We start from the raw sequence: 25,570 nt of genomic DNA, 5'->3' as shown, positions 1-25,570 counted from the left end.
CTGTTGAATGAGAGAGTTGAATTGCAAGTCTGTTCATGACTGAACCTTCTCAATAAGATAAAGTTGGAAACAGCTCTTTAGCTCTTAAATATGAATTGAAGCCTGAAACTTAATGTATATACAATGTAATGGCATGACTTTGTCTTTTTAGATGAATGCAGGTTCTGTATACAACATCATGATGGCCTCATTCGAGTTTGGCGACATCATGGAGAATGCCCAATGGCAGCTTGCATTCGACATCGTCATACTGGCCCATCACCTAGAGTATTGGTATGGGGTGCCATTGGATACACGCCTCGATCACCTCTTGTTCCCATTGCCAGCATTTTGAACAGCAGCCATTACATTTCTGATGTGTTAGGGCCAGTTGTTCTGCCTTATCTTCAAGGCCTCCATAACACTACGTTTCACCAAGACACTGCACGACCGCATGTTGCCCGCACTGTCTTAACCTTCCTTGATACAGAACATGTTCGTCTGTTGTCCTAGCCAGCACGTTTTCTTGATCCATCACCAATTGAAAACGTCTGGTCAATGGTTGCCAGATGACTGTCATGCCACCACTCATCAGTCACTATGGTCGATGAATTGTGGCATGATGAAGCTGCATGGAATGCTGTACTTGTCCATGCTATCCAATCTCTGTTTGACTCGATGTCCAGGAGAATAACTGCTGTTATTGCTGCCAGGGGAGGCTGCTCCGAGTGCTGATTCCTCAGGATCTATGCATCCTAATGTCCTGAAAACTTAATCACTTGTTCTTCCAACTATAATGTATGTGCCCAATAAATATCATTCTGTTATTTGCATTCCTTCCTGATGTAGCAATTTTAATGACCAGTAGTATAGTTCTACACATTCATATATAAATTAATGTATAGGGAATGTTTATTTATAATTTCTTTTATAGTTTTTATAAATGGCTTGTGTTGTATTATTTTTATGAAAAAAATTACTGAACTGATAATTCGAATAAATTTTCTGCTCTCCTTTGGATTCACGTCGCTGAGGTTTCAATGATTGATATGGTTGTTTTAAACAATATGTATGAACTTACTAAAGGGGCTCCTGTCTTAGATTGTTGATCTAACTAAAAAAAATAGAACAGCACAAAAAATAAATAAATAAAAATAAAGCTTTTGAAGTAACTGATTCTATTATAAAAATATATGAATTTTGTCTGTAGAAAACTGTCTTTGTAAGCATCCATACTTATACATTTTTCTAATTCTAGAATCTTTTTTTAATCGAAAAAGCATAATTATGAATGAAAGGAATATTTGATATAATTAAAAAAATAGCTAAGCCTTTCAATTCATCAGCACATCATTATGGTTTTTGATTACGTTTATGTGGGTTCCATTAGTACTATTTCTCAAGTTTGTGATAAATAACTTGCCCAAATGGGCAAGAAGTATTTGCAAGTTTTTGTGAAATTCTGCAGTAGATTAGATGCAGTTATTTTAAGAGGCAGCAACATGAAATATGAGTTTTTAATATTTCTTCACTGTGTACATAATTTATGGGTTATAACAATACTAATGAAATAATAGAACTTAATATCATAATTCTTAAAAAAAAGCGTTAAGAAAATATTAGTATCTTTCAAATTTTAAGTTACATGACTTAGCTTTTGCAAAATGTAAGTGAAAATAAAAGTTATAAAATAATGACTTATATTACCACTCGAAATACTCCAAGAAAACTGGATCAAGTGTTTTCATGTGAACTTTAGTTTTATATGTAGAACTGTTTGGGAAGACATGGCGTGGAATAAGTTTCAATATCACGAATGGATCACTGAGACCTGAAAGAAATAAAAAGAAATTTTAAAACTATTATATAAGGAATTAAAAGCAAAGTTAATCATAATGGTTGATACTTTATTTTATGTAATTAAGTACTTAAATTTTAAATGTATTGTATACAAGAACTCACATGAGTTTTTAAGAGAAACATACACTTTATATTGATTTTCAGCTGTAAATTTTAATGCTGATTATCGATCTAAAGGTAAGCATGATTTAAATATATTTTGATAGCGATTGTATATTACAGGTAAAAATTAAATGGAATAAAGTATGGTTTTTCATATCTTCAGAAATATTTCCTAAGTTCAATTCTATAATCACCATTCATGATATCCGTTTTTGTATTACTTATTATACCTGAACATGCCTAATGCTGCAGTAAGCATGTTATGAGTTCCAAACAAACAACTGTTGATAGTATTTTAAACACTTCTTTTAGAGATATTTATTTTTTAAAGTACCTATTTTTATTTTCTTCAAATTATTGATTGCAGTTTCAGAAATGCTTTTCTATCACTTCAAATATTTTGTTTAAACTTAAAAGTGAAAACATATCAGCTATGAATAGGTTGATAAATTATTAAATATTATATGATTTATCATATACATTAAAAGCGTGATAACTATTAAACTTTTAATATTAAGGTGAAAATATTTTCTGAATTTTTTTTTTTTTTTGAACTTAGGGAGTTATATTTAGGTAATCAATATTCAAATAAGTTTTTTTTTAAATTTAAAATCTGATTGCTAAAGTTAAATTATTTAACATTTTCTTTAATTAAATGAGTCATTTAGCTTATTTTTAATTTTTCCTTTTGAATATTTTCAGTTATTAAACAATATTATTCAGATGTTTCTTTGTTAAAATAATCATGTGTATCAAATCTTATGAAGTTTGTTTACATAAATTCAAGTGTTATTTGTTATTTAAAAATTTACAAACACTCCTTATGCTTTTTTTTAACCTTAATAACTTCAAGTAACTTTTTAGTTCTTAATCCCACTTTATTAATATTTTGAGTTTTCTCATTTTTTGTAAAAAATAAACATCTGAAGTAATGAAATTTTTTTTTTCTAATCTTCTAAACCTTTGAAGTTTAAATTTCTCCTATTAATTGATTCTTTGTTTGATGTCTTAATTTTAATGAATGAATTCTTTCTGGATCACAAAATGTTAATATTACTGAGTGTACGGTATGCATTGATAATTTTCATTAGGTTTAGTATCAAACTGATAATCTTTAAGTATAACTAGTGACAAATTCATATCACAAAACCTATATTTTTAAAACAAAAATATTTTCTGAGTGTCCATCTTTAAAACAGTCCCATACACTTTGAATTCAAGTTTTTACTTTTTTCAAAATTTCGCAGTAAGAATATTTCTTTTCACATGTCCTAAATTAAAAGCACTACTTCGGACATTTTATAAAATTAGTTCACAAAGTTACACCACAAAACCTATAAATATTAGGGCATAAATAATTTATATGAATGTTTATTTTCAAAATGGTACTATAAATTTTGCATCCAATCTGAAAATGTTTCTGAAATTTGCAATAAAATTTATGAAACGTTTATGAAAACTTGTCTTAATTTCTTTCTTGGAGCAGTTTTGAAATTATATTTGCAAATTTGTACCTGCCAAATCTATTTGTAGATAGAAATATTTTGTTCGATTATCCATCTTTGAAACGGTACCATATACGCTGCATTTGAATTTAAACTTTTTTCTAAATTTGTCAGTTCATATTAGGGTATTTAAAAAAAAAAAATCCAATTTTTTAACATAGCAAGGGACGCTTTAGAAATTTATTTCATTAACGTGTATCACGAACCATGAAATCTTTATTTTTAAAACACAAATAGTTATTGTGAAAAATAATGCATTCATGTCTAGCAATTCTTGAAAATGAGTGCCTGTTTTTGAGTGCTGTAAGCATGTCTAATGTAATTTCTTGTTTTTATATATTTGAAACGAATGAAGTTTTTAATCAAGTTAATGCGAGAGTTATTTTTTGAAATGTTACTATGAACTTTGAATTTGGTTTATACCATTTCGTAAAAAAGGAAAGAGTCAAAAATAGTTTTTACATGATTCCTAAAATGAAATGTTACAACAGGAACTCTAAATGCTTGCACAAATTTGCTCCACAAAACCAATTTTAGCGGGGGGGCAATATTTTAAGAGTAAGCACATTCAAAACTATGCTATGTGCCCTATACTTATGCATTCAAATTGTAACATTTAAAGAATCTTTTTAAGCATAAAAACGTGACCTAACTTTATTAAAAATTAATTTCAAAAATGTGTAATTGAAACTTATAATTTTAAGACCTACATTTCTTCCAGGACTTTCCAACTTTGAATTGGCACCATACATCTTGAGTTAGAAATATAACATTTGCCTAAAATGGCAGTTAAGACTGGTTTAAATAAAATACTTTTAACATTTACTTGAGACAATTAATGTAATTTTAAAGAGCTAAAAAAATAGGACTAATTAATCTTTATTTCAGAGTTTTTCACTACCCTTTTGCCAAGGAAAACAGAAAAACCACAATTTGAGGGCCTTAGACTCAGAAAAGCTATTTTACATTATAAATACTATCTCGTCGTAAAGAATTTTCTGGACTTTAAAACGAAGAAAAAGCATATGATAAAAGCAGATAAAAAGTTATTCCACTTTTAAAAAAAAAAGCCAATTTGCAGAGAAATTTTCATCAAGATAAAAATACATGAAATTAATGAAAAATACTCAAAATTTCCTTATTTTTATTACTCTAAACAGAGTTTTTTTAATTTTATAACCGTCGTTGAACAGCTGGCCCAATTTTGAGTGTACGACTACCAATGTTCAACTCCGTAGCCTTGTAATTTTGAACCCAATCCAGAAGACAAGGGAACTCCTGGACTGAGTATTGGGAGAAATTTGCCTTCATGATGAACTTTTTGATGGAACTAACACATAAATTCGTTACATGGAGAAGAAACCACGAAAACAGTCCGCGAATGGCCTGTCGGCAAGGGGACTCAAAGCTATGATCCAACCACTGACGATATTTTACGTCAACACTGTGGTCGGTACGAGCTTGGTTCGAAATTCTTATCGACCAGCCATCGCTGACATTTGAACCTGGGTCACCTCATTGGGAGGCTAGCGCTCTATCCCCCTGAGCCATCAAGGCTCTCTAAACAGAGTTTGAGTAACTTTTCAATGAAGAAAAAAGACCTCAGATTCTTCATTTTTACAAAACAACGACTTTTCATATCATAGTGACATTTTGTGCTATGTTCATTATTAGACTAGAAAGCATTGGCTTAGTTGGACGAAACTTCGCCAAACAGTCATGGATAAATATTACAAACTTACGGCAGTTATAAAAATGGGCATTATTATTTGCTAATAAACTACGATAACATATTATTTCTTAAAAAGTGTTATTTATATAAGTGTTATTTTCAGAGACTTTGAAATGTAGATTTAGCTACTATGCTAACATATTATTTGCTAAAAAGTATTGTGTATATGAGTGTTATTTACAGAGCCTTTGAAAAACAGATCTAACGATTTTTCATCATAGTGACATTTTGCGCTATGTTCATTATTAGACTAGAAAGCATTGGTTTAGTTGGACTATACTTCGCTAAACAGTCATGGATAAATATTGCAAACTTACGGCAGTTATAAAAATAGGCATTATGAGCTAATAAACGATGCTAACATATTATTTACTAAAAAGTGTTATTTACAGAACCTTTGAAAGACAGATCTAACGATTTCTTTGCAACCGAAAAGGGAAATAAGAAAAAAAATTACCCTTCCCCCTCCTTGAAACATTGCAGATTCACTTCATAAATGGAATTGTTTGACAAATTTCCAAAGAATATGTAGAAATTATCGTTCACTCATTATAAACAACTTTGTTTTGAACAAGTGTTGAAATATTATTATGCATCATCGATCGATTCTTAAGCGAATCTTCGCACAAGATATATCATTTTGTTTACAAAACTCAAGAAGAAATTTATGACAAGTTATGATTATCGAATATTTTTCACGAAATGGAAAGACCAAAATAATAAACGAGTGATCATAAATAACTTTTTACAAGGTAATCGGGTTTTCATACAACAAATATTTGTGGTTTAAGGACGTCCTAAAATATGCTAAATAATAGGTGTAAACAAAGTATGGAAAGTAACAGTAAAAGAAATAAAAGTTCAAGTAATATTTATAGTAATTACTTGATAATCAAATATTATTTTAAGTAATATAATATTGGAATTTCAAATAATGTTTGGTTATTGATATTTACGCATTTTCAATTGTCTATCAAATGCTTTTAAAAAACCTTATATTCTAATCTCTTTCCTCTATAGTTAGTTATGTCATGAAATTATTATTTTATTAATTATTCTGTTTCTGTAGATTCAAGAAATTTCAATGATGAATAACTGTTTCTCGTAGATCTAAACAAGTGCAAGCGAAAGTTTGGAAGTGAGTCGCGTTAGGGGAATTTTATCTTTAACGCAGAAAAAGTTACCGGTCATAATGTATTTCATATCCATAAATAACTAAAATGCTGCACTTATTTTTACCTTAATTTATACAAAATAATGAAAAAGGTATGAAAAATATGTGTAATAAAAATGAAAAACCTTTGAATTTCTATTCTATTGTTTTTTAGAAATTAACAAATTCTAATTTCTATTGTAGTGTCTTTTATTTTGATTTTCATAAAAAAAAAGTAGCTAAGCAAAAACCATTTGGTGCCAAATTAAAAAATACTGTTTACTGAAAAGTGGGATTGCCTTTTCATTAAGAGGACTCTACCCTTGCGCCATCTTGGATTTTACGTAAAATTTTTGATTTTCGTTTAAATTTTTTTTCCTTGTACTTAATTAACATACTTTTGATGATATAGTATTATTCGGCAGTACAATAACTTTCAGAAAGAATGAAAAATAAAAGGGTCACTTTATCAGATAAGGAGAAATAAAGCTGGATAATTTTTGGAGCTTTTATGTAATTTTCCTCAAAACTTTAAAGCAATAAAGACACGTGATTAGTTGTTTTGAATTAGCGATTTACAGTTGTCAGTTTTAAAATTTTGTAAAGTTTCATTTTATTACTATTAAAACTGAGAAAAACATATTTGGATGATACTAAAAAAATTTATAACGTAAATTGTAGGAAAACAAAGATCAAAAATCTAAAAACACACAAATGTATACTATATAACTACCTTTCAAAAACTACTGATTACCCAACTTTATTGGTATAATTTTGTTATAAAAAATTGAAAGAGAATCTAATTTAACCCACGTTCTTATTAGGTGACAGCCTTATATTGTACAGTGTGAAAAAAAAAACTTTGCATGACTATAGAATTTTAAAAATATGACTTTTTTAAAATTCGATTTCTCGGGAACTATTTGACCGATTTCGCCCGAATTTTTTATTTTGCCACATTCTTTAAAATGATGCAAAAAAAATGTCTTACAATTCAAAATTTTTTTCGACCATTCTTAAATAAAATAATAGATATTTACTAAAAGATATTTTTCGCATGAAAATCTTTGGATAAACGATTTTTATAATTGAGAGTAATTTCTTTTTAATTAGCTTAAAAAATTCTCGAGATGGCTATAACGCTGTATCTGTTAATGCATGCAGGGTGTTCCGTAGCGACCGCCATTAATATAATTTCGTCTTGATTAGTTGGAAGGAAAAGTCAGACTGATTATTCAATAATTACCTTCTCAATTCATTAAAATTCGATTTATACCGAATGTACCATATTATACACCCTTAATGTATATTTATGAAGATATTATCAAAAATGAAATGAAAAGAGTGTACACTTAAAGAATCGCCAATTCGCAACACAATTAACATTGAAGCGAGGAGAAGCCAAATCTGAACGGTGAAGAAGACGGAAGGAAATCAGTTTGATTGCTTGATGAAATTTGGAGATGTTTCTTTCAAATTCTCTCCGTTTCCTTCGTCAACCAAGCAGATTCCTATTTCCTAGTTCAAATATTATTTTGAGATCCCTAATATGTATAGAATTTTACTTTGTTTTTGATTGCGGAATAGTTTGTATACTTTTGTAGCTGGACCAACTGTTTAGCTACCAACTGTGAATGAGTTTATTTGTCTGAAGTACTACTAAATCTGTCTTTTTCACAAAAATTATTTTTTTGTGATTTTAATAATTTTTTACTCTTGACAAAAAATTTTCAATGCGATTCAGTCAATGTTGATACTGGAAAATTTTTGTACTATTCGTCGCTTTAAGTAAGATGAACTTTAGTTTTTCTCAAGTTAAATGTTTACGAATATAGTCGTAGACATTTAACATATGAAATAGGTTTAAAATTTTATAGTTATTTGCAATTGGCTTTAACATTTCTAAAATTGCTTTAATGTCAATTTTGTGTAATTTCAATTAAATGCAAATAAGTTAAAATATTAATGAAGCATACTTAATTCCGGAAGAGTGCCATTGAAGCCATATAAAAGTTCTACAGTTTTTGTTTTTAAAAAAATTAAAGCTAATAAACTTACCGTTTGGATCACAGGCACGTAGGTCTCGAGCATTTATAACTGAAAGAAGAAGAAATAGTTTAAAATTGGTAAATTATTACAATAAATATCGTTTCTGAACCTTTGAATAAAAAATAACAGGAAAGCAGGCTGATTTTCGAAGGCTTCATCTTAATTTGAAATGATGCTTTTTTGCGAATAATATATGTTTTTGAAAGCAGCTGTGAGTTTGCAACTGTTACTCATGGCTGTTAGGTCAAGTTTAGCTTATCTAAAGCTAGCGCTGTCTACGCTTATTTTGAAAATGGCGCAAAACGTCAATATGGAGAAAAGTCACAGTTTTGTGAAAATTAAAAGCATTTGTAGTCTAATTTTTTAATATTTAAAAACTTACTTCAATGCTGCATTACCTGGGCTCATAAAAATTTGGAAAAACTAAGAATACGGCAGTAATTTTGATTATTTTCATTTAGGTGGAAAAATTTCGCCGAATTGGCGATTTTTAAAACAAAGTGTAATAACTTTTTGAAAATATTTAAGGTATCTCTCTGTTCTAAAGCCCAGATAATTCTTCACGGCAAGATTATATTGTATATATAGTTTAAAATCATAGCATTGCTTTAAGTGTAAGGCTGTTAAATTATGACTTTTTTATTTTCCTTGGCGACAGATCTTCGAAAAACAGCGTTAAGCATAATGCTTCAAATTATTTTTATGAAATTGCGTTATTATATAGTATTTTCGAATTATTTTGATAGACATTAATGAGCGGTGTGAAAGTTCATGTTCTTTTTTATCAAACATTTGGATTTTTGTATAGTTTCAAGAAAATGCTTTGACTGTAAATTTGTCTTACACTATTTTGTAAAACATTCTATCTAATTGTGTATTTTTTCATAAAATACCAGTCAAGGTAAAAATACACCGGGTGCCCATTAAGTTCATACCTACCCTCTGCCGAATCCATATCTGCCAAATGGATGCAGCTATAATTATTGAAGTGATGTCTATTTATAGTAAAATCGTTATGTGTTAGAGGATGATATCGTTTACAACGTAACCTGGTGAAAATCTGCGCAATTAGCTTTAAAAAAAAAGGGTAAGAGATAGAGGAAAAAAGTAAGTTACAAAGTTATAGATCATCATTAAAGTAATTCATTAAGTAATCAATTAAATACCTTGTGGGTATTAAGGATAACAAAATGCTTAAAATGCGCATTTGTTTGTTCATGATTTCTTACATTGTCTCGTGAAGAAACGATCGTAGGGAAAAAAAATCTAATAACAATTATTTTTTTTCTTGGCGACATTTTTTAAAATTTTATAACCGGCGTTGAACAGCCGACCCAATTTTGAGCTTGCGACTTTCAATGTTCAACTCGGTTATCTAATAATTTTAAACCCAATCCAGAAGACAAGGGAACTCCTGGATCAAGTATTGGAAAAAATTTGCCTTCGTTGAGGACTTTTTTTTGATGGAACTAATACGCTTTTGCGCTTCATGGAGGGTAAACACGAAAACCTCCCACGGTTAGTCTGACGGCAAGGACTCTAACCCATGATCCGTCTACCTTCCAGGATATTTTACGTCAGCACTGGTCGGTGCAAGCCAGATGCGGAATTCGTATCGACTAGACACCACTGGGCTTCGAACTCAGTTCACCTCAGGCGACCGGTCTATCCTCTGAGCAATCGCAGCTCCTTGTGACAATGTACTATGTTTGAACTTCTTTTAAGCTTTATATATAGGAACTAAGTTCTCAATTGCTGTTTTATTTTCTTGAGATCGTTTAAACACGCGATAGAATAGGAAGTCGCGAACAAATAAAAGCTCGTTCCAAGCGTTCTTGTTTTCTCACTATCCGCGATGCTTGTATTCGTTTTAAATCGATGACGCCAGGTTATTTTTCCTTCGCATCCTACATCACTTCCGTGATATTATGGCTAACTTTTCGGTCTTCCATCAGGCATCCAGGCAACGAATCTTATTTATTTAAGCGTAGGCGCTTTACTATACCTAGAGAACACTTTTATAACTATGGCTGGAGTTATTCGAAATTTAAGAGGGCCGAAACAAACGCATCCCTGGCCTTTCTAAAAGAAAATGAAATTTGCGTTCAAAAACATTTTGAAAATTATTAGAGAGGTTTTTAGGGAAATTTTTACACATGCTCTGCGAAACTCAAATATCTTTATCATTAGAGTTAGCGAGAATTAGCTTTGCAGAATCTCTCTATTAAAATCCCAAAATTGCTATATTACTTACCTTATTATTTTGAATTCCTTAAAACTTATTATCGCTCTATGTCTATTGGTTGGAATGCTTATACAAAATTTGCTCACCTTTGTACCTCAGGTGTTGATACGCTATAACATAACTAGTAGTTATAATATATTTTAGAGCACAATTGCCAGCTAATAAACACCGGATTTTCCAAAAGATTTTATTTTTAATTTAATTATTAAGGAAATAGCAAAGTTTATGCTTTTTCTATTTAATTCTATAAATTTAATTAAAAATATTGACCACTACTAAAAATTTTTTTTTCTAATGCACATCCGGATATTACACATAAATAAATAAAAGACATTTATAAATGCATGATGACAATATATAAATTTATTTTTGTTAGTAATTGTAATTCGGTTATCATTTCACTACCAGTTGGAAAAACACCCTCGAATATAGTAAAATTTGGCAGGTATGATTACAGACACTTAAACAATGTTAAGATACACGTATACATGTAACATCTACTTATATGTATGAGTTAACATATATACATGAGTTAATAAATACATAATGATGTCGAGCATAAAATTTTGAAGTGTAAGTGATTAAAGATAAATTATTTTATTGTTACCTATATTTCAAACAACTCATCAGGTCTTTAAATATATGCGTGATACGGAAAACTGGTCAAAATACAAATAATAGTAATGATAAAGCCAAATTGTTTTAGAGCCTATTTGATTATTTAAGCAATTTAACTTAACTTAGACTGTAGAATCAATTTATCAAAATCATTTTTAATAGTAGCCATGTGTCGACCTGACTATGAATTTAAGTATGCTCATTGTGTCTAGGTTATTCGCATCTACCTCCCTTTATATATATTTTTAAAGTCTTTGTCAAAAATTAACTCAAACCTGCACATTAGGGGTCGTAAATTTATATTTGCGAAAAAAATATCTGCCCACCAACTGAAACCGGGCGATTCATTAACGAGATAGGCCGAAATTTAAATTAAACTACGTTTGATTGAAGTAGAAACATAATTATAAAATACACCTAGATTTCTTTGACAATCAAACTGGTTCTGATGTTTTTCATCCCTCTTACTTAAGTGAATACCTAGAATTCGATGTTTTTTTTCCTTGATGAATTTAAGACTCCTGATTTGCGAAAGCTATCTGTGGGGAAAAGATGATTACGGAACACCCTGTATAATATAGAACTATAGAAGTGCAATATACTAAATATACACACCTTCAACACTAAGTATTTCTAAAACATCATTGTAGTAAGCTTTGACAACTAATGAGCCAAATGATGAACCTTGATTTTGGCTTCTTTCCTGAAAGAAACGAAAATATACATTCATTAAAATTTTTATATTTTAAACAAGATGTTAAAAAGAGACCAAATATATTACACCCACACTGCAAAAAACGGATACTCAAATTTCACGAAACTTTCTTCGTTTTTGACGAAACCGTTTTCTAGTATATGCTCTGAGTGAAAATTTCGTCAAAATGACGAAGAGACTGCCACCTCTTCTTCGAGGAAACAAATTTCATCAAATATTTTAAAAAAAACTATCACCTGACCCATCACTTTATTTTGGGCATCATATGGATGGCTTAATGTCGCCTAAACAGTGAAAGAACTGATAGAACAAAGAAATACATTATACCCTTGCCCAAAGCAGAATTCGAACCCGTAATGACTCTTTGACCTCCATGCAAACCGGTTGGCTTGTTGCCTTATTTTATTTTCGTTAGCCTCGTCTTCATTTTAGTTTCGTCAATCTAGTTATTAATCTCTCACAATGTGCTACGATGAGGTTTCGAGTTGAAACATTTTCGTCGTATCTCTGAGAGTTCGCGTTTCGTCACAAATCACATGACATCGTGACGAATTGACTCTCTAAACTAAGCTCAATTACAGCTCAAGGATTGATGAATCGTCAAAAGTGAGAATTTTTTTTCTGATAGTGCATATACACCGAAGAGCCATTACATTATGACCTCCCTCCATCTATAACAATGGGCTCGCTCAGGTTTTCATGGTTTCCGCCCAGGAACAATGTTTTCATGGGGCGCATTAAGACCCATAATCCTCATAGAACAATCCCTGACGTCCGTAAGCTACTTGAACATAGTTGCAGACCAGGTTCACCCATTCATGGCAGCAGTTTTACCTACGGGGGATGGTGTTTACCAACAGGATAATGCACCATGTCATAAGGGTCGAATCGTCGAGGAACATTCCAGTGACTTTCAAGTCATGTCTTATTCCCCAAATTCACCTGACCTTAATCCAATAGAGCATTTGTGGTCCTACTTGGAAAACCAAATTCGTGCTGCCTCGCTACCTCCTCGCAATGTGAGGGAATTGCAGGACCAGTTGGTGAGCGCTTGGTACCAGATATCTCAGACTACCTATCAGCACCTTGTGGAATCAATGCTAAGGCGGGTGCTAGCAGTTTTGAGGGCTAAAGGTGGTCATAATGTCTCTCTCAGCTCTTCAGTGTATAAACATACATATATACATACACACACACCACACTAATATATTTTATGCCTTTTTATTGCATGACTAAAATGGACGAGCAATGGAAAAGGCAAATTTGAAAAAAACATACGTTATAAGAGAATCTCTTAGTAGCATTCCTTTGAAATATTAAATAAAAATGAATGAGTTTTTAGAAAACAACTTGAAATTAATTCAGCTAATCTTAAAATGAATTAATATTTGCTATTAATATTTTAAGATATTTGAATAATGGTTGTCGACATCTTACTGTAAACTAAGAATTATAAACAAATAGGCATTTATATATTTTTAAATTTAAATATTTTTAACATTTTTAATTGTTACTTCAAAGACGAACCAAAATAAAACACTGATGTAATGTTCTTAAATTTTACTTATATTTTTTTCTTAACGTTCTTTCTTCTTTTAAAATTAAAATTGAAGTAAAATTTTTCGGTTAGAAGATTGTTTAAAATCAATTAACATTTAAGTTTCATGCATCGTTCGTTATTTTAATGAACAGTATTTGAGTTTTAACTTGAATGTTAGGGGCACCATATACTTGCTTAAGTAAGTGAGCTTTTTTTCACAAAACTCGATAACTTTAGACACAATTTTTTGAAGCAAGTATGTAGAAAATGATAAAAACATTATCTTTCGAAATTATTCTCTTTCTATCGATTTTTTGGCCACCGTGCAAGAATCAGCATTTTAGTTTTCAATTTAAATTAAAGAATGCATCGATCTTCCTAAACTAAGTTATATCGTTTTTTTTGTGACTTATGTGAAACTGAATGAACGCAACAACAAGGGATTTGGAGAAAATATGCATTTAACAATTCTTTCTTTAATATGACATAGAAATTTACATAAATTCAAACACTGACAAACAATCATATATGGCACGTAGCATTACAAATATGGGTTGTTGTAAGGAATGAGTTCTTCTCTAGGATTGTGAAGACAGATGAATTGGCCAGCTAGATCTCCAGACCTGAATCCAATTGAGAATGTTTGAGAGTAGCTTGGCAGGTAAGTTGCTGCTCTCATTCTTCCACGATCGTTAAGGTTGAGCTGAGACGATGGTTACTGAGTTCCAGGTCTTTTCTCTTGTTTATTTTTACGATTTATTTGGCATTATGAAAACTCGATGCTGTCTGTGCATTGCAGTTAGAAGTTGACATTTTTCTTTCTGGAACCCAAATTCTTACTTGTCAGTTGAGCCCAATCATCATTTCCGTGACAAGTTTCCAATTAATACTGTTTTCTCTCAGAAAAGACTTTTTATTTTTTATATATAACAGTTGTTGAACAACCTACCCAATTTTGGGTTTACGACTACTAATGTTCAACTCCGTAGCCTTGAAATTTCGAGCCAATCCAGAAGGCAAGGAAACTCCTGTATCAACACCCCTAGAGGTATGATGGGAACATGGAGTAGTTTGTGACTCGACAGATTTAACGCACATCAGTCACCATTTACTACACGGGGATCGAACCCATGACCTCTTGTACATGGGCCCAGTGCCCTACCAACCAGGCTATATCGGCCCTTTTTTTGAATTTTGCAAAATTCTATGTCGCACTTTATAAAAAAAATTGTGCATATTTTCTCTNTTGTAGAACAAAAATAGAGAAAGTAAAAAGGTCATCAGTACTTTGTTAAAAAAGGAAAAACAGAAATAATTTTAAATAGTTGACAAGAAAATGGATGTATATTGTTTATGTATATTGCCACTGATCGGCAAATTAAAATTATATCCGCTGGCCGGATAAAACCTTCCGGCGGGCCACAGTTGGCCCGCGGGCCGTAGTTTGCCCATCCCTGTCCTAGATCGTAGGTTTCGAACGTCAACGCAATTTCCCCCCTCCCTCCAAAGGCCGGTGAAGACTTCTAGTGAGGCACTAGTAAAATTTTGGGTATTTAATGTTTGTTAAGGATCTCTAAAGGGTCATTAACAAAATATGTGAATTAAAACGACAATCCACTATATCTCTTGCTCAGTGAAGAAGTGAGAAGCTACAACGCAAAAACCGGTCCCCGCCCACTCAAAAAGAAGCCTCCCGAGCATTCCGTAGCATGCGTCATGAGGGTGGGTACTTGAAGGTGACCGAAAACAAGAGCGGACTGACACAATTTGCACTTATCAAGATCTTTAGGAAGAACAAGGACAGCAGCATCCTTGAAAGGAAGATAAAGTTTGTCTAGGGTAAGAACTCCTCTCGCCACAAAGTCTGAGGCTGCCTGCTGCTATGGAATCAAAAATAGCGCATTTGCGGGAGGGTAGCTTCTCTTCACTCTAGGGCTAACACAATAGACCGAATAAAAATATTCCCTTTCTTTCGCCAAACCCGAGCCAAAACCTGTCCTAAACAATGACCCCACACCCCTAAATGAAATCGTTATACCTCGTTACCATAGTCGCCGCCACGGATCCAGTTGAAGGGTTAGAGGAGTTCTTACTTTAGACAAACTGTATGTGACCATGTCACAAACATATTTGTTGTATGTGAACTATTTTCTCAAAAATTAGTATTAAATTAAAAAAAGAAGTTTTCAATGTAAATACATTAATTATTAGGTATATTTTATTAACTTACAAACAATCTTGCAGAAGTGTATCATAACGGAAATATTTAAAAGACTTAAAATAGGGCAAAATGTTTTTATTATTTATAATTATTATTTTTGTAATGAGGCGCTGAAGAATTTTTTACTTTTAAAGTAATTTGGAATTTAAAAAAAAAGTTTGGGAACCTATGTCTCTAGCCCTTAGAAACAGGTTGTATTGTTTGTCTATAGAAAGCAAAACCGCAAAGTCTAAGGCCGCTTGCTGCTATAGTAACTAGCGCATTTCAAAGAGGGGAGCTTTTCTCTCCAAGACTAGAGCCAAAACATGGCATAAATATTGACCCAACATTTCTACACCAAATAGTTAAACCTCGTAACCATAGTCACCGCCACTGCTCCAGACGAATGGCGAAAGGAGTTTTTTCCAGAGACCGACTATACTTAACTTTTGGTGGCCAATGTAACTTTTGATTTAACGATCAGACTCCACTCTTTAGGTAATTTGTTTTACAGCCGGTGTATTTGCTGTTAAAATGAGAACAATATTAGCATACATATTCTAATGAAATATACAATATATAAAATTACCTGATCCTGTATTCTTTTAGAGTAATACAGCTCAATCAAGTTCTTCGCCTCTTGTCTTTGTAGTTGCAGTTCTCTTTCTAGGGACTGAAAAACAGAAACTATCTTTGCAATGTAAATCATTAGAGTTATTCATTTATGATATAAATATTATTCATTAAGTAAATTTGATAATTTTATTTTTTATAATTGTATTCAAGCTATATTTAAAGTTATATTATTTCTTTTAAGGGGGAACACTACTGTTATTCTAAAAAAAAATTTAAAAACGCTTGTAATTTTAACAAATATATATTTAACATATTTAATAATATATTAAATATGTAATTGATAGAAAAAACAAACGTTATACATTTTATTTTATAACCGTCGTTTAAAAAAAAAGCATAGTGCTCTATAATCACAGCTCTTAATCCTATATTTTGGCATTAATTTCAAAAATTTTGAATTTCACTAAGAAAAAAACTAATTGTTTTTCTATTGAAAGGAGCATAAATACAATTTAGTGTATTATTTAAATAATACAGTTTCTTATGCAGATAATTCAATAACATTATAATTCACATCCTCAATGGTTATAATAGTTTTGTTCCCCCTTAACTTATAATTTAATCAAACTATGTATATAAATGGATAATAAACTCACTAGGTAGGAATCTGTTTTAAGGTCTTGATTTCTAAACTCACCATTGTGATCGAAATAATCGAAGAGAATATCCAAACACGTGTGCAAACGTTGGAAAAATCTAGTTTTTTCTTTCTAAAAAAAAATATATTAATTATTGCATAGCTGACAACTTGTACTTACTTGTGTAAGCAGCTTTTTACTGATTGGAAAACTGATTTGTCAATGTGTAAATTATGCATTTCTTTCTTTTTTTTGATTATTAATTTTCTAAATGCACGTGTTTGGTAACATTAGTAAAATAAGTATAAGTAAATTTTCCGAATTAGAACTTTTAAGAACCCGCTAACCATGTCGTCCACTCTCGACATAAAGTGCAAATCATACTTAAAATACCCTACTACTCTAAAGGGGCCAGTTACAAAAAATAGATTAAAAAATTTAATTAAATAAAGGAAATTTAAATTATTTTGTCTCATGCATTTTATTTGAAGAACAAATCGCTCATGGGCTGCAATAGTGGCACAATTCAAAAAACACGCGTTTTGGACTAAGAACAGGTGTAAATATGGAAATACACATTCTTTTCTGTAGTAATACTAGCACAACTCATAATTCAACTTGAAGGTAATTTTCGTTTAGGCAAACTGAAGCATTTCTTATGCATTTTCAGTAGCAATGAAAACTTTAAACCCACTTATCTCAAAACATTATTTTTTGAGTAGTGCTGCTATTGCAGCCCATGAGCGAAATGGTTACAGAATTTTATCATATAAGAAAATTTGGAAAAGACGGCATTGTTCTACTAAAGGTTTTTAGAAGAGCGACCCTCCCTGCCTGCACCTTGATCCCTATAAATGTGCCCTTTTTGTAAAAATAAGCCACCATCCTTTAAAAATATTGCTTTTTTATTCATACTCTATTTAAAAAAGTTACTTTACTGTTTAAATAATAACTATACACTGGTAAAATTATCTGTGTTTATAGGTTTAATTCTGATTAATATTAAAAATATTTACTTTGTTGGTGTTCTCAACTAGTTAAATTTTAATCCACCAGTTAAGTTTTTCTTTTTTCGGGGAGAGGTATATTAATGAATTTTTTTAATTGATTTTAAAATTATTTTTTTAAATAAATACTTTTTTTTAAGAAAAATACACCTTTACATGTTGATTTTCTCATACTTTTCAGTTTAAAGCATAGAAAAAAGTTTTGAAGTTGCTTATTAATTAATCATTTTTTTTAAGTTTACTTTTTTGCGCAATTGTCTTTTTACATGCCTTTAATTATTTTTTAAAAACTACAAATTTCCCTCTTATTTTGATAAAGAGTGAGAATTAGTTTTTGAAATATACACATAAAATAGCATAAAAAAACAATTTAAAGAAATGTTGAGAATCAAATTCATTTATTAAATAGCATTAGACATTTTAACAAATTTTTACGTAGTTCATTGAGTGCCCTTTTAAAACTCCAAGCGCCCTTTTCTGAGAGGAAGCCCTTTTTTATTCCTAGGGAGAATTATAATATATTATTCTATAATATTCAATTATTACATTAACACTAATAAATATATATTAATGATCAGTCTAACTTTGCTAAGAAAATTTATAGCTATAAAACAAACTTTTATTATTGCGATTTAAATATTCGTACAAAATTTAGATCAAGAAAAAGACACTTGTTAAAGCCAAAAGGTAGGCCGAAAGTGCCGGATCCTGCAGTAGTTCAATGTATTTTAACTTTCACATGAACCAACCAAGTAAAAGCCAGGATAATGCCGGCATTTGACCAGTAGCTATTCAAATTCTTTAAGCTTCAGTAATTATGAAATCTATATGTATGAAAATATATTTATATCTACTCAATTAAATGTTCTGATAGTTGGAACTTTAAAATTTATGATTTGTTGTAATGTTAGACGAATTGGATTGGGAAACAGTTAAACAAAATTTTGTTTTTAATGCTTATTAGAGTAATGCAGCCATATAAGCGGTATAGCACTTTTTTCAGCCGCTTATATGGGGACAAAAATCATTTTAGTATTTTTTTAGTGTTTTATACTTAAATATATAATTATTATTATTATATAATTATTATACAATTGTTATTATATAATTATTGTTATATAATTATTATTATATAATTATCCTAAATATGCCTGGTAGGAATTTTTTGAAATACTTCCGGACCGTTAAGCGTTAATAAGTTGATTTTGAAAATCGTAGTTTGTTAAATATACAGGGTGATTCTAAAAAGATGGGCAAAATTTTAGGAAGTGATAGTACACACCCAAGCAAACAATTTTTATCAAAGAATGCATTGTCGAAAACAAAACGCAAAGGTGCTGGCGCATTTGGAAAGTTGTTTGATGCAACCGTGAAAGCTCAATTCCTGTTGCGAGTTACTGCGCTGCGATACTTGTCGCAGAGCTTTCGGCCGCTGCAGGGAAGTTCGTGATATGCCTGGTGTGTTTCAGAATGTTCGCTTATCTTTTCTTCGCCGTTGTACTGCGCGCATAGCCGCTGCCGGCCACTGTTTCGAACACTTATTGTAATCACATGCCATTGAATTTGCTTTTAAAACTTAACTTCATCGTTCTTTGTGTGTTTTTTCCTCATATAAGAACATAAACTTTGACGCCCTCTAGCGGTTTCGCGTTTTGTTTCCGACCCTGCATTCTTTGATAAAAATTGTTTGCTTGGGTGTGTACTATCAGCTCCTAAAATTTTCCCCATCTTTTTAGAATCACCCTGTATATGTTAAGCAAAATATCAGCATTATATGCAAGGTGTTTCAGAATTTGAAGGACAAAATTAATAAAAAACTGTGATGCCGTTATAGACTGCGCAATGACGCCAGCAGTCACACTCAAACAACTTCCTGTAACAATTGATCAAACACATTTTTTGACGATTATAAAGTTGGTAGTAATTTATTTGTAAGTTAAAATGAAATTTTTTTTTTCTTTAATATTTTAGATGTCATCTCAAACAGTCGGAAATCGTCTGCTTGATGTCGGCCTGTGGAACAGAAAATCGAGGAAAAGTCTTTGCTTATTGACACTCAAATCAGAGGCAGATTAGAATTTGCAGGAAACTGGATCAAATATAATTGCAAATTTGTGTTCCAAAATTATATTCCAAATTTGTATTTTTTGTATAGATTACAAAATATTGTATTGTAAATTGGTTCCAAAATTCGCTTAGAAGTCACGTACTTGCATAACAGGTAGTCACAATTAACTCTATGAAGACCAACGCTATTTTTCTTTCCTCTCACGTAAGTTATGCATGTTACGTTCATGTGAGCTACAATTTCCCGATTGAGGAATCAACTATATAAAAATTGTGCTAATGTCTGAGATGGCGGTATTGTTAGTTCCATTTTCATGCGCTAAGATAGCACTGTGTTTTAGTTTTGTTTTTCACATTGCACTGGGTGTGCATGATGCTTACGTTACATTATCTTTCTGTTGTTCAATGTCATTCAATAAACAACAGTTCTTGATGCGATCTGATTTCAACAGTTTTGCAGTTTGGATTTTGAATTATTTATATTGATATTTGAGAAAATTTTGTTATGCCTACAGAGTCTTAAGGGATGTATTTAATTTGATACTAAAATATGTTTGATTTTCTTCAAGTAATTTATAATTATTAAATGTCAATGAATTACATAAAATTAAGAAATAATTTGTTTTGAAATTATTTCGAACGAAAATTGTTTTGTTGTAATTCCTGGCATGATCAGGAAAATAATATTTTTTTGAAGTTAACTATATGCCTGCCTTAATTATGCTATCCAAACACTAAATTTTTTCCCTTCTGGCTACATTCTTTAAGAAGATTTATACTTCGTCGGGATTTTTCTTTTCAGCCCACTAAAATCGGACATTTTCGTAGGAAAATTTGTCACTCAAGATTTTGTTTCATAGAAACCTTCATTGTGCTCGTATAGAGACTACCTGAAAACTCCCTCACTTTCTTTTGCATGTCCCCCCCCTTTTTTTTTTAGGGAAATTGGGTGATTTGAAGGGGATAATTAAATGTCTTCTAAACAGTCAAGTAAGGTATTGTTTCCGATGTATTTTCAAAAGCTAAATTCATTAAGATTCATTAAGATTTAATTTCGAGACGATAGGACCATTAGTTTAGAAGTTATAAGTGTTTTATGTACAAAAAGTACGATTTCGTACTTGTCACGTATTTGATATTGCTATCGAAACAAGAGAGACATTATTATCTATGTATTTTTTCGAAACCTAATTGAATTGGACGAAACAGGAATCTATAAGATAAATAGTTTAGAAGTCATAAGGGCTTTTTGTTCAAAAAGTACATTATTGCACTTGCTCTTATTTACATAACTAAATTGCTTTACAGAAAAGTGAGGTATTATTTCCTTAGTATTTTTTCTGCTTAATCAAATGAAAATAAACTCAAGTCAAAGGGGGTAATATTTTAAAAGTTGCAATGGATTTCTTTTGTATAAAAAGTACTATTTTTGAAATTCACTTATTATGAAAAACTAATAACTTTTATATAAACTATTTATGCTATTAATTCGAATTTCATCTAATTTAATTCAGCAAAAAATTAAATTGAAAAATGTATCTTACGTGTTCAAGTAAAGCCTAGTAGAAAGTGTGATTGAATATACGTAAAAAGAAGTTCTTTTTATACATTACAATACTTGCACTGCAAAATGCTAATTCTAATCCCTCTAATAATCAGAGGATTTTTTGCATTTGATACTTTCGTTTTCCGCGCCTTTGCTCCGACTCTTATTCTTTTAACTCATTGTTGGAATCTTGAGCATAAATTAAATTTCTATAATGCCAAAAATATTTCCACCCCAGTCACATAAGCTTATTTTCATGCTTTTGAATCTTGTTTTATTTATATGAATACTTATTCTCTTGCTAACGACATTAGTTCCTCACCACCTCTCCACGGCGTGTAGAAATGCATTCTTCACTAATTTGCCTCTCTCGGAGACTGTGATTTTTTAAGTTTTGTTTCTCACCTTTATTTTTCCATTTTTCGTTAGCAACTTAACGTTTTATGCTTCATATCACTTTCGTTTATTCTTATTTACGTCTGGCAAGTTTTGAAAATGGGTGCCTCTTTTTGAGCGCTTGAAACATGTCGACTGTTATTTCTGAAACGACTAAAGTTTTTAATCATGGAATACATTACCACTTTGGATTCTTAAGATTATTTATTTAATATTGGGTGTAATGTTTTCCGTTAAATCGAATGAAATCCCACCAGAGTTGATGTATCAAAAAGTTAAGAAGTTAGTTTTATATAGAAACATGCAAATTCTGACTTATTTATGAGTATGCGATTGCTATCTAGTAAAGTGAAGTATTATCAGTGTATTTTTTTAAGCAATCGATCGAAGCTCTTCAGATCACAAGCAGTTTAGTTTGCAAGATTTCACTCTCCTGACCAAACTATTGGGACTATATTTCTCTGATTGCTGCTGCCCCCGATATTTTGGGGATCAAAAATCCGAATCTGTCGAAAAAAAGATATGCTTAATCAGAGAAAGTACGTTTTTGTGTCTGATTTCGTATCCTAAAATATCGTCCGCACTAATCAAACATGAAGATCCGATCATTAAGTCAAAAGTTATTCTGGATGGCCAGCTTGTTTTTCTTCTCATTTTTGGCTCACTGTACACCACACATATGCTGTTCATTTTAGGTACAACTCATTAGCGTGTAGTAACAGAAATATATACCTTTGTGGTTCAATAACACAAGTAGATATTGATGGTCAAAGTTGATGTATTTTTTAGATTTTTGAATTACCTTTGATCCTTGATGCAAAAGTCCATCTAAAGTGTTCATGTTAGTAGTTGTTTGGAAGTAGTAGAGCACAAAATAATGGCCAGTGCCGTGGTTCATTCATTTCACAAAAAGCATTACCGTATTTAAGTAGATGCGTTGCTCCCGAAATTCCAGAAAATCTCCAGTTCTAACCCCAAATTTGTAATTGTCTTAATTGTTATTAAACAACTAAAGCATAAAATTTTCATTTTTTTAAAAAAAAAAAGATTACCCCAATATTGGACGACGCTGTTATCTTTAGCTCCTCAATTATTTGTTCCCAAATTAAAAGCACCATTTTTTGATAAGATACATCAACAAAGCTCGATTGGATTTGTGTGAAAGACTTCTGCAAATACTCCACTAAGGGTTTAACACTCTGCAAAAATAATAAATTGATAATATTATACAATATTTCAACAAAATACAATACAGAACTACTTTTACTATTTTTTGATATAACTTTCTAAGGTACAAAATATATTATATTCAACAAGAGCAGTAATGTCTTAATTAACATTATTTTAAGCAAAGCTTCGCTATTTCTATTAGAATGAAGCACTTCAAACCTTTTTTTTCCGTAAATTATTTACAAATAATTCACTTCTGAAAACATTATTTCATTGGCGAGTTTTTAATTCAGAAAACAGCTCGAAATGCGTATTGACGGAAATGAACACAACTCAAAATGAGTGTTTAAGAAAATGGACACAGCTTGAAATGCGTGTTTCAGAAAATGGACACAGCTTGAAATGCGTGTTTCAGAAAATGGACACAGCTTGAAAGGCGTGTTTAAGAAAATGGACACAGCTTGAAAGGCGTGTTTAAGAAAATGGACAAGCTCAAAATGCGTATTTACAAAAATGATCGCAGATCGAAATGTTTGTTCGCAAGAACAGTCACAGCTCGAAATGCATGTTCATGAAAATGGACTCAGCTCAAAAAGCGTGTTTACGAAATTAGATGCAGCTCGAGATGTGTGTTTACAAAAGTAGACACAGCTTGAAATGCATTTTTATGAAAATGGATACAGTTCGAAATGCGTATTTACGAAAATGGCACTGCAGTAATGCGCCTTTTCAGTTTTCAACCCAAATTTAACTAAACGAGGAATTATGTGCTCACTTTTTGATACTTATTTAAACAATAATCATATCCATTTCGGATGGCTAGGCACATTACAGATTTATCTTTTCAGGTGATGCCCTCGTATTCAGAACTGTAATAGATAAAGTGAGTTTTGAAACTCTAAATTCCTACAACGCATATTTAATATCACTATTATAAATTTATAACACTCGTGGCAACCTCGTAAAAACAACTTAATTTTTAAAGTCTTTCCAAAAAAGACTAATTTATTAAAGTAATTTATGCACGAAAAAAAGAAAAGAAAAAATAATCACTTTACGAATTTATTTAGAATTATTAGTTAATTCTTTAAATAAAGAACAATACGGAATCAAATGCGGAAAAAACGGAATCAAATGCGATATCTATATTTTTTAAATAGCTTAAATATCCACCGTTTACTGAGGCATGCATTTTAAGCTTTGTCCATTTTTGTAAACACGTATTTCGAGCTGTGTCCATGTTTAAAAACACACCAATAATTTTTTTCAGCCAAAAAAGAATTCCTGCATTTCATGTCAGAAGAACTTTTATTTGACCTAATAATTAAAATAAGTAATTCAAATAAGAATTTAATTTTCATCTTATCTGTTGCTGAACTTGAATTGCTGACAACGAACAACTATCTATGATGACGGTACTTTTTAACACTCTGAAGACCCAAATGAGCATGGATATTTTAGGAATATATATCTTTATTCTTTCAATTCAAAATTATCAAAAGAAGTTAGATGGAAACAATGGTACTATAGTTTCTGCTAGAGTGTATTATAGAAAAGTAAAAATCACAACAGCTCTTATTAGGTAACATATTACGAAATATACTGTATTAAATCACATATATTACAAATATCTATTTATTAATTACAGATCTTGGTCTTGGAATACGTGGTTGACCTTGGGATAACTTTGCCAACAAATGGTCTCTTGGACTGCATACTATTCATGGGAATGGAAGGAAATTTTCTATAACGATATGTTAAGGTATACGCTAAAGAATAGCGTTAAGAATCATTATCCAGATCTTATGGTTACAGAGACAAGATTTCGATATTTTCAAACAGCGACTCCAACTTTTTTTTTATTGAAATGCTAACCATTCAGGAAAAAAACAACTTAAAAGGAGAGTTGAAACGATATTTTAGCAAGAATAAAGACGCTTTTAGATAGAGATAGATAAATAAATAACACTGAGATTTCTTTCTTCAGTCATAAGAGCGAGTTCTGCAGATTTAAATCATACGACAATCTCTCATTTTAACCGTAACAGAAAGAGTTGGATAGTTTAGTAGAATTAAATCATTCGACATCCTGCTATTTTAACCGCAACAGTGCGAACTGGATTGTTTGGTAGAATGGATTGATACGGAATTCGGTCATTTTAACCGTAACAGTAAGAGCTGGATATTTCAGTAGAACTAAATCATTCGTCATTCTGCTATTTTAACCCTAACAATATGAGTCGAATTGCTCAGTAGAATAGATTCATACGGAATTCAGTTATTTTAACCGCAACAGTAAGAGCTGGATAATGCTGTTAACACTATACTTTATAACTATTAGAAAAACTTGATTCCGCTTTAACGAACGGTATGATCTTCAGGGGATCGTTTGTTGGCAAAGTTTTTTTAAAATTATCTTACATTTTACCAGTTGTATGTTCTTTCTCTTGATTCGATCTCCCGTTTACTAAC

At 31.1% G+C, this 25,570-nt stretch overlaps 1 protein-coding gene and 1 long non-coding RNA gene across 11 annotated transcripts in view; one reads left to right on the top strand and one right to left on the bottom strand.

Moving 5' to 3' along the window:
- Positions 1-25,570, bottom strand: part of LOC107451031 (BAI1-associated protein 3) — a 344,805-nt gene that overhangs the window by 11,469 nt on the left and 307,766 nt on the right. For 2 of the 4 annotated variants that reach the window (XM_071187326.1, XM_071187327.1), the window contains 6 exons: positions 22,981-23,127; positions 16,931-17,044; positions 16,288-16,371; positions 11,859-11,946; positions 8,390-8,428; positions 1,687-1,810 (listed from right to left, as the gene is read on the bottom strand). In XM_071187326.1, the coding sequence (XP_071043427.1) occupies positions 1,687-1,810; positions 8,390-8,428; positions 11,859-11,946; positions 16,288-16,371; positions 16,931-17,044; positions 22,981-23,127 (596 nt within the window). The remainder of the gene's footprint in view (positions 1-1,686; positions 1,811-8,389; positions 8,429-11,858; positions 11,947-16,287; positions 16,372-16,930; positions 17,045-22,980; positions 23,128-25,570) is intronic. The other 2 variants (XM_071187328.1, XM_071187329.1) reach the window with 1 other exon arrangement.
- The window catches only part of LOC107451032 (uncharacterized), a 49,097-nt gene that overhangs the window by 20,150 nt on the left and 3,377 nt on the right, over positions 1-25,570 (top strand). For 4 of the 7 annotated variants that reach the window (XR_011638150.1, XR_011638147.1, XR_011638149.1 and 1 more), the window contains 2 exons: positions 152-2,016; positions 19,891-20,589. This is a non-coding gene — a long non-coding RNA (uncharacterized lncRNA). Of the gene's footprint in view, positions 1-151; positions 2,017-19,890; positions 20,590-25,570 lie in introns of those variants that run through there. The other 3 variants (XR_011638148.1, XR_011638145.1, XR_011638146.1) reach the window with 3 other exon arrangements.

Source organism: Parasteatoda tepidariorum, chromosome X1 (assembly GCF_043381705.1).
Source record: "Parasteatoda tepidariorum isolate YZ-2023 chromosome X1, CAS_Ptep_4.0, whole genome shotgun sequence".
Lineage (NCBI taxonomy): Eukaryota > Metazoa > Arthropoda > Arachnida > Araneae > Theridiidae > Parasteatoda > Parasteatoda tepidariorum.
Note: the sequence above shows the minus strand (reverse complement) of the source record. Positions and strands in the feature narration are given on the sequence as shown.